We start from the raw sequence: 15,642 nt of genomic DNA on the forward strand, positions 1-15,642 counted from the left end.
ACAGTGACATTGAAGATTCTTTATCATTGTTAATCTACTGCAATCGAGTGCTGGCCATAGCTGGTCTTTTCAAAGGTGTGCCACTGGGCACAAACTTTAGCCCTTTGCTATTAGTTGTCACCAAATAGATAGTATACTTCGTATATCGTCTAAACGCTATATTTAGCTGCAGGTTACACTACTTTACTTTACATACAACAACGTACAAAATACCAATGAAAGACAATAACTTTATTTAATTAACTTGTTTACTGCAAATGAATTCAATAAGTTTTTTGTTACAACGAGCTCTATACCTTTTATTGTAAAAGTCGGTGAAAAGAAGAATAAAAAGAAACAGGTTAGCTAAGCCTATCCAGTAAGTAATGCCGAGCATTGGACATTTTGATGTATAGGTTTGCACTAATAGATGTGCTATCACTAGTATAAACTGTACCTGAAAAAAGAAAAATTATATTATAATATACACCAATTACAAAGTTTTCAAAGAGCAACAACAACATTATGTGCTCAGAACACCTCAAGATGGAGAATTAATAAGAGTTGCAATAACAAAAAATTAACAAAACAACGGGGAAAAAGATGCAGATGAAATTGCGCGTATCAGTCTACCGTAAAAATTTTAAGTCTTTTTAAAGCATACGTAATGAAATGTTTCCAAAACACAATTAAAAAAAATAGCATATTTTTAGTACCTATTAATACCAAGAATATGCAATTTTTTTATTATAGTTAGCTATATTCTTAATTTCTTAATTCTTTTCATAATTATGAGGTTAAAGCCTTGATTTGAGGGATGGCTGATTGATTTAAAATTATTTTTATTACGTAATGAAATGTTAATTTCCAATTTGATCTTTTTTTAAACTATTTTTTATTATCTTTTACCGACATAGCACTCACATTTTTATTGGCTGCCAGTTACAATTTTGTCTATATAGAATTGTACAATAAACTCACCAATTGCAGCAATGTTAAATATTTCTTCCACCAGATATACTTAGCATAACTAGGTCCTAAAGCGGCTATACCATAATATGTGTACATAATGGTGTGAACAAAACAGTTGATGGTCGCCATAAAGGCCCAGTGATCTGATGGGTCATATTTTAAGCATGACCACGTGATGACAACCATGAATACATGGTGATACATATGGAGGAAGGTAACCTGGTTATATTTTTTTCGGATTATAAAGAATACAGTGTCGAACAAGTCTAGAAATTTCGTGACCATGTATTTCCAGTATAACGATGCAATTATCTGAAAACGATATATATATTCTTCTATTATGTATAATTGATATTTTACTTAAATTCTTTGTCCTATTTTATAGTCTTTGTAGTATTTTAAATGTAAAGGTATTCATTTTACGTTCTTTATATTACGATTGTTTTTATGCAATATGTGGAGGTAAATAAAAGTCAATATTCGCAATTTCCGACTGGGTGAACTAGGTGAACTGGGTGGTGCGTTTGAATTAGCTTAATTTTTTTGGAAATATCATATAATAAATATAATTTCTTATTACATTTGTTATCTCAGATGACATAGTTAGAAGCATTAACGTAACATTTTATAAGCCCACATGTCCCTGGGTATCCAATAAAGGCAGGGGTTGAGCCTGCCGTCGTGTATCGGAATAATTTTTGAACCAAGTCTGAAAGTAATCATCGCTTCTAGCAAACTATAGTTGTAACTAGCTGTTCCCGCAACTTCATCCGCGTGGAATTAAACTAAAATAAAAGATTTTTTCTAAAATAAAAGTATCCTAAGTTGATCTTTATTACATCAGCTAGCTGCCAAAAAAGTGCCGTCAAATTGGGTCCAACCATTTCAGAGATTACCCGGAACAAACATATAGACAGACGGACAGACAAAAATTGTAAAAAATGTTATTTTGGTGTATGTATCGTATTTATATTCAATTATAGTAAAAAAGAATTATTTCAATATTACAAACAGACACTCCAATTTTATTTGTGTATAGATAATCTTAAATGCATATTTCTGATAATATATTATATCTACAAAGATTTTTAAAACCAATTCTATACATATTATCATATCATAAACTAATAAAAATAATCATTGTCATACATACATATAGCGTTAGGTTGTCGTGTTCACATTTCCTTGGAAATAAGCCATTCTTAAGGACGTATGAAAGAAACTGGAATAAAAATTATTATGTTATGTATAAGATAAAATGGTTGTAGTAACAACAGCGGAGACTTCCATGGGGCATACTAGGGGTATGTAAACGCAGCATGCCATTAACCCGCAATCTAATAATGTACTTTGAATTTATATGTTGTACACTAACTATTATATACTCGACCCAGTTCGGTTGCTAATGTAAGATTATAACTGCTAGTTTCTTAATATCTTTAGAAAAATTAAGTATTTACACATATTAGTAAGATATTGACTGATAAGAGCACGGCTCTTAAGTTATGAATGACTGAATAAGTATTGTCATATTTGTATGGAAGATGATTGGTTCGATTAACAATATTGCCTAAGTAGTTTAACTCAAGTTTTGATAGCTTAGGAAATACTATCAAAAACATTTCTATAGCATTATTTTATTAATAAATGAAATAATAACATAGCAAAACTATGAAAGCGAAGTTACCACTAAACAGTTTGGGTTAGACGTGTAAGATACTTTACATATAACTCTGATGGAATAATTGAAATAACATCATAAGTCTCAAAATTAATTTATAAACATATTAAAAAATTATCTAAATTACCTTATAAGCTAAAATGCTTGAATTAATAACCTTCAACACATTGTAAAAAATGAGAAATCCTTTTATTCGGAACGCTGTTCGGCTCTCCATTATTATTGGGCCAATCTTCAAAACAAAAAGGAGGTATGTTGCCAAAACGAACGCTACTTCATTCGGATTTATCAAAGGCCACCTTTCCACGAATGTCACTGAAAATGAAAAAATGTATTTGTTCAATAAATATTGATATATATATTGACATGAAATGGCGTAGGAAACCGTTTCTCTTTAGAGTATTTATGTGATACCAGACTGACTATACTCCTTGACAACTTACGGTTTCTGACTAGATTTAAATTTAGTTCTATACTATACTCAGCGACCAAAAATTTTAAACATAGTTTTATTTCATAACCTAAACATCACCTAAAAAGAATCTTTCAGCTCACTATACAATGCATGAAATCCCCAATCAGCCAGGTACTAATAAAGTTGCAGTATTTTGTACATGCGTAACTAAATTAATTATACGCAGTATATAAAAATAATATTTACTGTGATAATACTAGGTCTTCATGAGTTCCTGGTATTTCAACTACGTGTTTCGTTCTGGTCGTGGGTTGATAAAAGATGGATGTATAATAAAATAAATATTAGACAGCCAGCTAAGATAAATAGTAGACATATTTCGTGTATAATATGTACAAATAAAAACAAGAACAAAAAATTAAAACACTTTATAATCCTTACTAATATTATAAATGCGAAAGTAACTCTGTCTGTCTGTCTGTCTGTCTGTCTGTCTGTCTCGCTTTCACGCCAAAACTACTGAACCGATTCAAATGAAATTTAGTACGCAGATAGTCTAGAGGCAGAGGAAGGACATAGGCTACTTTTTAATGCGTAAAAAGGGTTGTAAGGGGTTCAAAATGGAAATACAAGGTTATCTTTATGCGGTTGAATCCTTATTCGTCATCTTTTCATTTCACTAGCTAACAACCAATCAACACATCGCGTGCGTTTGCGCCATTCGCCATCTTTTCATTTCACTAGCTAACAACCAATCAACACATCGCGTGCATTTGCGCCAATAAGGTATCCATCACAGAGAACAAAACCACAGATAACATAATGTAAAACGAAAGATCTTGCCGGAAACATGACGTTGACGTTTAGTGAAAATATTGTTTTTTGACACTTTTTTATGATAAAATCGTATATCGTGTGTATGTGTTTTTTCTTTAAACCTGAAATTGGCCGATTGCGAGACAAATTTGACGATTTTTTTAATTAATTTGTTATACGGCTCTGGATACAAGCCCAGTTTAGCCCAACTTAAAGTTTTACAATATAAATTACAAAAATTAAAGTCAATGTCCAATGTTAAATAATAATAAATGTCAAATGTTGTTTCCCTGTTCTGACAAACTTAAAAAAAAAAACTTAATAACAATCACAATTTCTTCAAATTTTATTATTTACATTTTTTAAAGAATGTTGTGGTGTGGCACTATCCGAAATTAAATTATTTACCCATTTTTGTAGGTTATACAGAAATAATGTGTGGATGTTTATTTAAAAAGCATTAACACAAAATTAATAAAGTATAGGTATTAATAAATATATGGTTGTTGTATCAAAATAGAATTTTCTTATTTTTCACTAAAATAAAAACTAACTGTCTTTTTTATAAAATAAATGACCTTTTCATTGTGCCATATATTATGGAACTATTTAAATTATTTAGCTGATTGTAAGAAACAAAATGTTGGTTTGTAGATTAATACTGTAAAATTATTATTTGTACGGAAACGATAAAAATATATTTTTGTGCTGCGACAAAAAATCCTTACTAATCCTTACTAATATTATAAATGCGAAAGTAACTCTGTCTGTCTGTCTGTCTGTCTGTCTGTCTGTCTCGCTTTCACGCCAAAACTACTGAACCGATTTACATGAAATTTGGTACACAGATAGTCTAGACCCTGAGAAAGGACATAGGCTACTTTTTAATGCGAAAAAAGGGTTGTAAGGGGTTGAAATTGGGGATGAAAGATTATATGGAAGAATCGTCATTTTTGAAGGTAGAAGCTTGAAACTTATTTTTGAGGCTGCTAATTAAATATAAATAAGTATGATATACAAAGTTTTTAAAAATTTTAACCTTAAGGGGGTTAAATAAATTAGGGATATTTTTTTTATGTAAATTCGTTATTATTGAAGCTAGAAGATTGAAACTTATTTTTGAGGCTGTTGATTAAATATAAATAAATATAACATACTAAGTTTGTATAAAATCTTACCCTTAAGGGGTAAAATAAAATAGGGGATGAAAGTTTTTATGTAAATATGTCATTTTTGAAGCTAGAAACTGATTTTTGAGGTTGTTGATTGACTATAAATAAATAAGCCTGGAAATTTTGTAAAAATGTTAACCTTAAGGGGGTAAAATAAAATAGGGGATGAAAGTTTTTATGTAAATTCGTCATTTTTGAAGCTAGAAGCTTGAAACTGATTTTTGAGGCTGTTGATTAACTATAAATGAATAAGCCATGAAATTTTGTAAAAATGTTACCCTTAAGGGGGTAAAATAAAACAGGGGATGAAAATTTTAATGTAAATTCGTCATTTTTGAAGCTAGAAGCTTGAAACTGATTTTTGAGGCTGTTGATTAACTATAAATGAATAAGCCATCAAAGTTTATAAAAATGTTAGCCTTAAGAGGTTAAATAATATAGGGGATGAATGTTTTTATGTAAATTCGTCTTTTTGGAAGCCAGGAGCTTGAAACCTATTTTTGAAGCTGTTGATTAATTAAATATAAATGAATGTGACATTCAAAATTTGTATAAAATTACCCTTAAGGGGGTAAAGTAAAATAGGGGACGAAAGATTTTAGGTAAATTCGCCATTATTGGAGCCAGATCTATGAAACTTTTTTATTGAATTTAGTTAGTTTATTAAATACCTTACTAATATTATAACTGTAAAAGTAATTCTGTCTGTCTGTCAGTCTCATTTACACGCCAAAACTACTGAACAGATTTAAGTGAAATTTGGTACACAATTAGTCTAGATCTTGAGAAAGCACATAGGATACTTTTGGATGCGATAGAAGGGTTATAAGGGGTTGAAAGGGTACATGCCATGCATACGAGGTTGCCCGACCTACGGTTCCGGCTGGGTGTGACTGGATGTCGCATCCTAGAAGTGCCAGGCGCCGATACCGGCGACAAAGCGAACTCACTAGCTGCAAGGTTAGTGATCTTGCCAGTAGAAAAAGTCCGGGTCACCAGGCCGGAGAAATCAGCTGAGCTGAGACTATGTGACCTGGACGACTCGGTAACATCTGAGAACGTCGTTGCCGCGAGTGGGAGGATGCGCGGATACAAGCATACAGGCGGGCGAGGTCCGGTGCACTCCCTCCGGCGTGGGCTCAAACTGGGTGCGATGCCCGGTTGCAGCAGCCTAAATCCTAATCCCGGCGGGTCGGATTAAGGTAAGGTGCTTGCTCACGGGGCACGTAGGCCAACGGTGCACTGCAGGGGAAGACTGCAGCGATAGGTGCTATCGCTGTGGTCAGGGCGGCCACAAGACCGCGAGATGTGTCGCGCCATCGCCACGTTGCTGGTACTGCGCTGCGGCTAACCGCAAGTCGGACCATGGAGTCGGTAGCACAAAATTGTGTCGCTTGCCAAGGCCAGGGCCGCGGCCGCAGCGCAGGTCACCGGCGGGAGGGGAGGATTCGATGGACACCTGAGTCTATCAGCGTGGCCATCGAATCCATATTTGACCCTAGGGTGGAGGATTGTTAGGGCGATCCGAAGCTCACAAGGGAGGCATTACGGTGGCGTGCAGAGGCTATTCCCTGCACGCCTAGATGAAAGGTCCCTTCAATGGGAACCCTGCGGGTAGTCTTGGAGAATGCATATGCGATCCTATAGCTACGGCGACATGTTCGAGGAGGAATAGTCGTCAGGTTTTTGGCCGATATGAATCCGGCAGTCCCCATTTGGCCCCTAAGCCGGTGGGCCTCTATGAAGATTTTTTTCTTACGTTAAAAAAACACGGTTGTACGTAAGAATCGTCATTTTTAAAGCTAGAAGCTTGAAACTTATATTTTAGGTTGGTGATGATTGACCAACCTAAAATATAAGATGATGAGATGATGATTCATAGTTTATAATAATTTTACCCTTAAGGGGGTACAATAAAATAGGGGATCAAAATTTTTATGTAAATTCATGACTTTTTAAGCTAGAATGATGAAACTGTTTTCATTGGCTTTTTTGGGTTTATTTATTAACACCTCACTAATATTATAACTCTCGATCTCTCTTACATGCCAAAACTACTGAACCGATTTAAATGAAATTTAGAACATATAATCTAGAAGACCCTGAGAATGGATATAGGGTATTTTTTAATGTGGAAAAGGGTTGTAAGGGGATTGAAAGGTGCAAGGTTGTATAGATATATCGCCATTTTCAAAGCCTGAAACTGATTTTTAGGCTGTTGATTAAATATAAATAAAGAAAAATGGGTTGTAAGGAATTTAAAAGAGAGTCAAATGTTTACATACAATATTGTCGTTTTTAAAGCTAGAAGCTTGAAGTTTAATTTTTAGCCTATTTATTAAATATATATTAAGAAAAGAAGTTATAAGGGGTTGAAAGAGTTATTTATGTTAGTTATGTATGGAAGTATCATTTTTGAAGATGAAATGATGAAACTTTTTCATTAGGCTTTTATTGGGTTAGATCATTAAATATTTTTTTCATTATTTAGTCAAGTTCACTATTTTACGCGGACGAAGTCGCGGGTACAGCTAGTTAATAATAAATACGAAACTACCAATATAAATAAAAGTAGATGCTTGGTATTCAATATAGTAAATGCTTTTATTAACTTGGAGCATCTATCTTAGCTCTGGGGAAAATACATAAAATATATAAACATGGCTCCAAGCGTAGTTTCCTTTGCAGGTATATTAATACCAATGAGCATGTTAAAAAAAATATTAACACAATACGATTCCGTAGTATTTTAAAATTTATATTACTACTGGCTGATGCTCCCGACTTTGTCCGCGTGGTATTTGTTATTTATATTAACATTTTTACACAGCCTAAAACGGATTAAACAGATTTAAACGGTATAATTTTTCATGTTGCTTACACAATATACAATACAAGTAATCAAACTAACATACCCATAAGTAATGATGTAAATATAATTATACGAAACTTACAGCAAAACTGTTGAACAGGACTTTTATTAATACAACATTTTTATGATACGAAACTTACAAGAAAAGAGAACTGAGATAAATCGTCGGGGTTGACCAATATTTTCTATTATATTTTATCTTATTATTTATATATTGAATGTTTGAAACATTACGAGGTAGACTTTTTATGAAAAGTCGTCTGCATAGGTAAATTTGTCTACATATTTGAGCCGCCAAACAGCAAGATTTTTGTCCTGTGTTTCAGTTTTGGGGTGAGATAAGGCAGTGATATATCACTGTTGTACTCCGGATTGGCATAAGCATCACGGCGCGGCTTTACGGCCGTCATATTATACCGTGATATAGTACTGTTCATATATATTGGTAACAGTTACAACATACTATTAGATCAATCGTTACTTTACCATACAAGAGTCATTGAATTGTTACAAAAGTAGAAATTCATTCTGTTAGCATTCTCTACGAGCCAGTATTTTATTATTGTTTTATTGACGATCTAAACTGACTTCATCCTCAACATATCCTCTTTAACTGGTGCCCTCCCAGTATATAATGTTAGTGCAGGTTGGTAAACTATTTCCCATTCATCCATAAAGAATGGATAGGTACATACAACTCATACTAGAAGTTAACCTTAGTTGCGATAAAATCGCGTAACTAATTTATACTAAAAGTGTCTAAGTTTCAGTAATGTAGTAAGGAACCCTATAACTTGATAAATTGCAGCAAATATTACCTACAGTCATGATGGGCCAGACAGTTGACAAATGAAACCAAATAAAAGGTGAATATGTAAATGCTTTCAGAAAATTCTTTTGGGAAAATGCTACATATTTCTCTCTGTTGTAGTTCGTAATTTTTTTTGGATGCTATCACATTCAATTTTCATAGAAATATCAAGTTATGTTAAGATTATATTACGGTGTTGCTATTCAAATAAAAATGTTCTTACGCTGTCCTTTTGGTAGTTGTAAACCAGTGAGAAAAGACATTGTCAAATATAAATCTAACTTAAAACAATTATTAGACTTAAATGAAGAAAATATAATATTTTAAATAATAATTTTCACATAAAATAACCTTTTATGACATTACATATTTGTCAAGTAGTGACATAAATTTGAAATAGTTGGTATATTTATTAAAACTATTATTTTTTAGACGACAAGAGTTTAGGATATTATATCAATATCAAATATTTGATAAAATATACGGAGATCAATCTTCAGGGGGATTTATACGATATAAACGCCAATTATAAAAAAACTTAGATTCAATTTATTTTTAAACTGTTAAACTTAAACTTAAGTATATTTTGACTAGTTACAAACAAACAAAGCAATCCTACGTTCATTTAACTTTTCCTTTACCTAATAAGTAAATAACAAGTAATTTGCAGTCACGGACAACCTGCAAGAACGGCGGGTACTGCATTTAGATTGTTTTTATTAAAGTTTTATCACTCGACGACCTGCAAATGTTACAGTTTCTCAAAGAGGCTACAGTTCAAATGTCATAACAGTTTAATTTAAAATAAATTGCGCTTTATAATAGTTATTTTATGGTTGATGATGGAATGGGGCTTCCTTTGAGTTATGAATTTATCTTGGTGGCCCACCAATAGAGGATGATAGATGAAGATGAATGAGGACTAGCGACCCAATTTCTTTTATGTTACGCACCATGTCAGGTGGACGTCGACAATTGGTAATGACTCTGACTACTCCTCGGGGATAACAGTAGCGACAGTATTATATATAAATAATGTTAATAGTTAAAATATATTATAATTTTATTTAATATATATAGTTATTTTTTATTTATTATATATAATATTCTCGTGTCACAATGTCAGTTACAATACGAAATGGCTTGACCGATTTTTATATGAATTTTACGATTCAGTAGGTCTGAGAATCGGCTACTATCTATTTTTCATACCCCTAAGTGATAAGGGTTGTCCACTCCTAATATATTTTATTCATTTTTTGGACACTTTTTTATAATGTGTCATTAAAAAATTCATATGACCCTAAATTTTCATCATTCTATTACAAACTCCTCTTTTTAAATTTAATTTAATTTATATGCTAAAACAATGAAGAACGTTTACGGTGTCAGCTAGTATACATAGGTACATATATATACAAAATCGCGTTTCTTTGCTTTTTCTAATAATATAAAAATATAGTAAAAAATTACTTTAGCTACTTCGTGCGTGACGCTTTCGTATGACATACTTACACAGAATTAGGTATGTATAGTTCAAATGATCCCAAAATATTTTATCAATAACTACTTGCATTCTTTCTCGTGGATGGAATATATTTTCAACACTTGTCATTGTAAAATTACAGAGATAACTCTGTAATTTCACAATGACAAGTTTCCTAAGTTTTCCTTGCTAAGGAAATTAAGTTTCCTTTGCAAGTACATACTTGTTGTACTTGTTAAAGTTTGAAATTATATTATTAATGTTTATTTGTATTAATATACATATATTAATACAAATAAACATTAATAATATAATTTCAAACTTTAAATTACTATATTACTTGATTAACACTTACCTGCAATATTTCATCGAGGTATTTGTAAAAGTTGTCTGCGTACATTTCACCCGTTAAGCAGTCTTTATATTTAATGTTTTTTATTTATTTGCTTAAGTTGTGTTCGGTTTGAAGGCTAGGATAAGGTAGAGAATTTCTTTATATTTTAGTTCTCCGAAATGACAACGCAAGCTATTCATATGCATACCTGGCTTATCCATGACGGTTGCCACTTTCCATAAGGTGAGTGGGCAGCTCGTTCGCCATTCCAGTAGAATAGAATAGAATAGAAAATCATTTATTCAAATAAACTTAATTTAAGCACTTTTGAATAGTCATAACAATTTGTTTTTTATCTACCACTCGTTCGGAAAGCTGTCTCATCACAAGAAGAACGAGCAAGAAACTTGTGTGTTGCTCTTTTAAATAATCCTTGTAAGTTTACATTTACAAGTCGAAACGTGTGAATACAAACTACCAACAAGCACTAATTTTTGGGTCAAATATAAATATGCAATAAGATTAAATTAGTCGTAGTGATAAGAGCAGACCAGTCCCTACAAGCAGTACTCGTTCACGAGTATGACGGATGAGCCAGCCATCACTGCGCTCGACCATATTTTAGGGAGCCCATTAACCCGGCCCACCACGCCGCCACATGTCTGGACATTTTAGTGAGCATGACTACTCATTCCACACGACCACGTCACAGCTACAAAAATTACTATATGGTAGTTACAGTATTCGCACTTTACATAAGGATGCATGCGGCAATCAATACAAAAGCCGCTACGCTATCATATATCAAGAAAGCAGTATGAAAATTAAAATTATAACGTTGTCCGTTGCATAGAAAAATCATCAGTCACTTCGATTTCCTTACATTTTATCCGTGATATAGATCTCTGGCATAGAGTCATCCTGGAGGTTGAATAAGACCATTTTATGTTTCACTAATTTTGCGTATCTCAGGAATATGTAGATGACTGTATAATTTGTCTGTGTGTGTATCCGCGGAATAAGTGCGAAAGTGGCTTGTTACGAAGTATAATGATATAATTAGCTTACGAAGTGAGTTGGGTGGCAGAAAATGAGGCAATAAAAGTAAATGGTAAGATGTAATGACGCGTCTATAGTTTAATATACAGCCAAGAGGAAAGAGTTATATTTATTACGTTTCAACGCAATTCAGTAGTATTAAAGGAAAGGAAGAAGAGGAATTAAATTCACTGCCTTCTGTTATGATATTATTAGATAAATATATTTACTTAAGTATTTAAAGTTACTACTTTGCCTAGAGGAAAGTATGGTGAAGCAAAGAGGTACGCTACCAGTATCTTGGGTATGTTCCCTCGATGTATCGCGATGGATTACAAGGATTGTTTTTTTGTGATTATTTGTTGATATCCCTATAATATGATTATCAATATTATATTACATTTTTCTTTATTGAAAGTTACAAAATTTAACCCTTTAGTTATAATTTTTATATGAATAGATAATTTAAAAAAATACTTAGGTATTCGATCTAGGAATTATTTCTCTTATACATAGAAAGTAACCAGATCATCTATCACGGGCAAATTAAAACAATACATCTATCTAATTTGTATAAATTATAGTATAATCTAATTTACTCAGTGAGTTAATTTTTCTTCAGAAATTTCAAACGCATTACACTCCCCTTGATATCTATTTACGCCCCCTTCAAGGGGGCATGTCCCATGCTTAAGAGTTTCTGGTGTAAATACATGAATTCGCATTTTTTTTACTATAAAATTTTATAACAATGTTGTATTTATGTGGTTATGATAAAAGTAGAAGATCTTCCGTGCGTGACGGCATTCATTTTAGCGCTCCTTTATCCCTTCAGTCCTGGCAGCTAAGTCACGAAAACTTCATTTTTCATTCTCCTAGCACGCTCTTTTATTGCTTTTGTGTAAAAAATAAGTGCACGCCAAGATAAGTAAGTGATTTATTTATTGCTGGGAGATGAACGCGAGTAGGTATTAGAAATCTATTATCAAAATTCTCAATAATAGCTACCAAATGTATATAAATGGTTTTGGCTATTGTTACATTATTTAAAGCTCAAGAGAAAGTAGCAATATCTTATCCTTTAATGGCTGTATATTATGATATATATAGTTTATAAATCTCATAATATCTATAAAAGTTTACAAGGTAATACAAAGGAAATTCAAGTGTCTGTTTGTAATTTCAAATTAACAAGTTTTGACTAAATATATATGAATATATATACGGTAATATTTATACACCATTATGTCTGTCAGTTAGTTCTTGCTAATCTCTGAAAGGGCTTGACCGATAAATCCGATAAAGGGACTTTTACTCGCAGATACCTAATGTTTAAAGGATTATATTATGATATATTAATAAAAAAAGTTTAATTTCACGAAACGAAGTCACAGGCTAGTATAATAATACAAATTTACCTTTTAATCCATCGTCAGCATTGCTATCATATATATGTTAAATCACTTAGGAGAGTCTTCAAAAATATAGTTTTTAAATTAGCTGTAGTTCTAATACAAATTGACCGTTAAATTAAATAATAATTAGACAGCTATATATTGTGTAAAGTAGTGGGTTACAAGACATACAACATTTCCCCGGAGATGTAAGATGACGAAGAGTATATATGATATTAGGGAATCATGAAATTTATTGGGGTACCATCGTAGAACAGGTAATTCTATACTCTCAAGGCAGCCAGGTAACTACAACTCTTATTATTATGATTTATTTATGACTAAACATTTATCTTTAAAATCGGTAACAAAGCATATACTCGTAGGTATTGATTTAATCTTAATAAACTCCAACAAGTTAGATAGTCATTGATATTGCAGAATGTTGTAAAAAATGAAATGTAAGGACAAATCTGGATCACATCGTCCCCGCGTATAGGTGGTAAATACGCGTAGTCGTTCCACTTTCAGTATTAAACACCGTTATTGTACACGAGTATTGCTAAAAAAAACTTAGTTTATTATGACTGGAAGAAAGACAAATTTGCTGCGTAGGCGGTAGAATTTATACTCGGTAAGGGGTATTAAAATAAAACGAGCTAGACAAAACTGTATTGTCTAGCACAAAATGTTTTGACAATAGTAGTTTATAACTGGTCTATTAATATTGTGTTCTTAAAATCGCAACGTATTTATGATACATACTGAAACATGTGGGAAACTTAAAAAAAAAGGCCTGCAATAGTACCTTTGTCCGATATACTAGTTTTCAGGTGTCAAGCAGGAACATGCACACACACACAATAAGTAAAAGGTAAAGTAACCCTAGAATACACTAGGGAATTAATATAAATTCCTCGTATACGTTCCATACAGTATACGTAACATTCATATGTTGTATCTATATCGAATCAAATTGAATTTGGAACAATTTCTCCAAAAGAAATATAAAATAAAAATTCAATATAAAAATCACACAATGTCTGTGGTTCAAAATAAAAGAAAATACACGTAACGTAAATATATGGTACTCAGATTATAAATACTAAGCATAATCTCAGAATAGACCAGTGAATTAATATAAACAATAACTTTTTCAATTCAAAATTAATGGAAATTTCACATAATGTCTATAGTAAATGTATTATGAATGCTGAGCATGCGATATCACCGAATCTATTTGCTCGGCTGCGATATTATAATAATCGTGGGAACCACCATCTGCTCATGAGTTTTGTTTCGGTATCGTGTTTCCCCTCCATTTGACATGAATTTCTCTGGATCCTTAATTGATTATTGGTTTTCCGTAAGATCGCCATTACAATAGACAACGATAACAGTCGTGGGTTCAGAGTGGAACAGGCGAAATGAGATCGATCAACCGAATACAATGGGTGCTACTCGATTTCATACAATAGTAATTGGGCAGGTCATTTACGATAGCAATTTCCAAACAGTAACTTATTTTTACTCGACTATCTAAGAAAGGAGGTCACTGTTTTTGTATATAAGTTTTATATGTGTAAATATATTTCCTTGGCGTAGATTAGCATCGATTTTAACATTACAAAATTTTCATACTTAATCGTCAGTACCGATCTATAAAATATATTATATAAAAAGAGAGAACAGATTTTATTATGACGCATGTAAACTCCGAAATTATTGCTTTGATTTGAGATGAACGTTTGATGAAATTTTCACTGTTTGAAAAATACATTCTAGGGTTACTGATGCTGTACACAATATACAAAACTATTAAAACTCTTACACTAAAATTATATTTCAAAGGAAAATTTTAATTAAAAATTAAAATTTATAAACATTACTTTAACTCAAGACCCTAAGATAGATAAGATATATCGTATCATCTGGTAATAAGCTATTTTCCTGTACCTGTATCTGTTAAATTTCATCCTGTTTAACGCAGTGTAGATTATAATATGGAGAGTGCATATGGTCTATATATTGAGTTTATCATGATCGCCTACCTAAAACTTTTCTGTCCATTGGTTACTAAAAATGAGCTACCTATATGATTGAGCTTACTGATATTTTAGTATCATTTTATATAAAATTACGAGAGAACGTTTTGACTTTGTCCGAAATTCATAATTTAATCTAACCAAATCACAGTGATACTTGAATTATAGTCAATTGCGAGAATTAGAAGAAGTCTGTGAATTATCAAATTGATGATTTTGTTTTATACTCTAACCTACTAACTAATATATAAATACTGCTAAATAGCACTTTAAACATGTTTTATTCCGCATGCAAATATATAAATTAAGATAAATTGAAAGAGTTTTGTAGAAAGACAAAAAAGTTCGACTACATATAGAATATGTATTGTTTAGGCCCTCAGTGGCGTTATTTTTTATATTGTTGGTCGGTAAAATTGCTAATAATTTAATGTAAAATATGAGAAAAAGTTTTTTGTTTTTCATGTCTAACAACCATTGCAGGTTTTATTAAAAAACTTTCCGTTTAAAAAAATTGGACTGATTTTCAGTAGGTATGGTGGTTTGTTTATTTCGTAGTCGACATAAATTTTATTATTGGTTTTCAATTACAGAATGAGGTCAGTAAAGTTGTTTGTTCTAAAATTA

General features: G+C 32.0%; 1 protein-coding gene across 1 annotated transcript; it reads right to left on the minus strand.

The window, feature by feature from the left end:
- Positions 1-235: 235 nt before the first annotated feature.
- Positions 236-9,069, minus strand: LOC131855531 (elongation of very long chain fatty acids protein 4-like). The gene is made up of 5 exons (XM_059206805.1): positions 8,942-9,069; positions 2,760-2,947; positions 2,105-2,173; positions 961-1,263; positions 236-436 (listed from the first exon to the last, which is right to left on the minus strand). The coding sequence occupies exons 1-5, from the start codon at positions 8,979-8,981 to the stop codon at positions 236-238; spliced, it is 801 nt and encodes a 266-aa protein (XP_059062788.1). The 5' UTR covers positions 8,982-9,069.
- Positions 9,070-15,642: the final 6,573 nt, after the last annotated feature.

This window comes from Achroia grisella, unplaced genomic scaffold (assembly GCF_030625045.1).
Source record: "Achroia grisella isolate CSIRO2021 unplaced genomic scaffold, CSIRO_AGI_Agris_v1 utg146, whole genome shotgun sequence".
Classification (NCBI taxonomy): Eukaryota; Metazoa; Arthropoda; class Insecta; order Lepidoptera; family Pyralidae; genus Achroia; species Achroia grisella.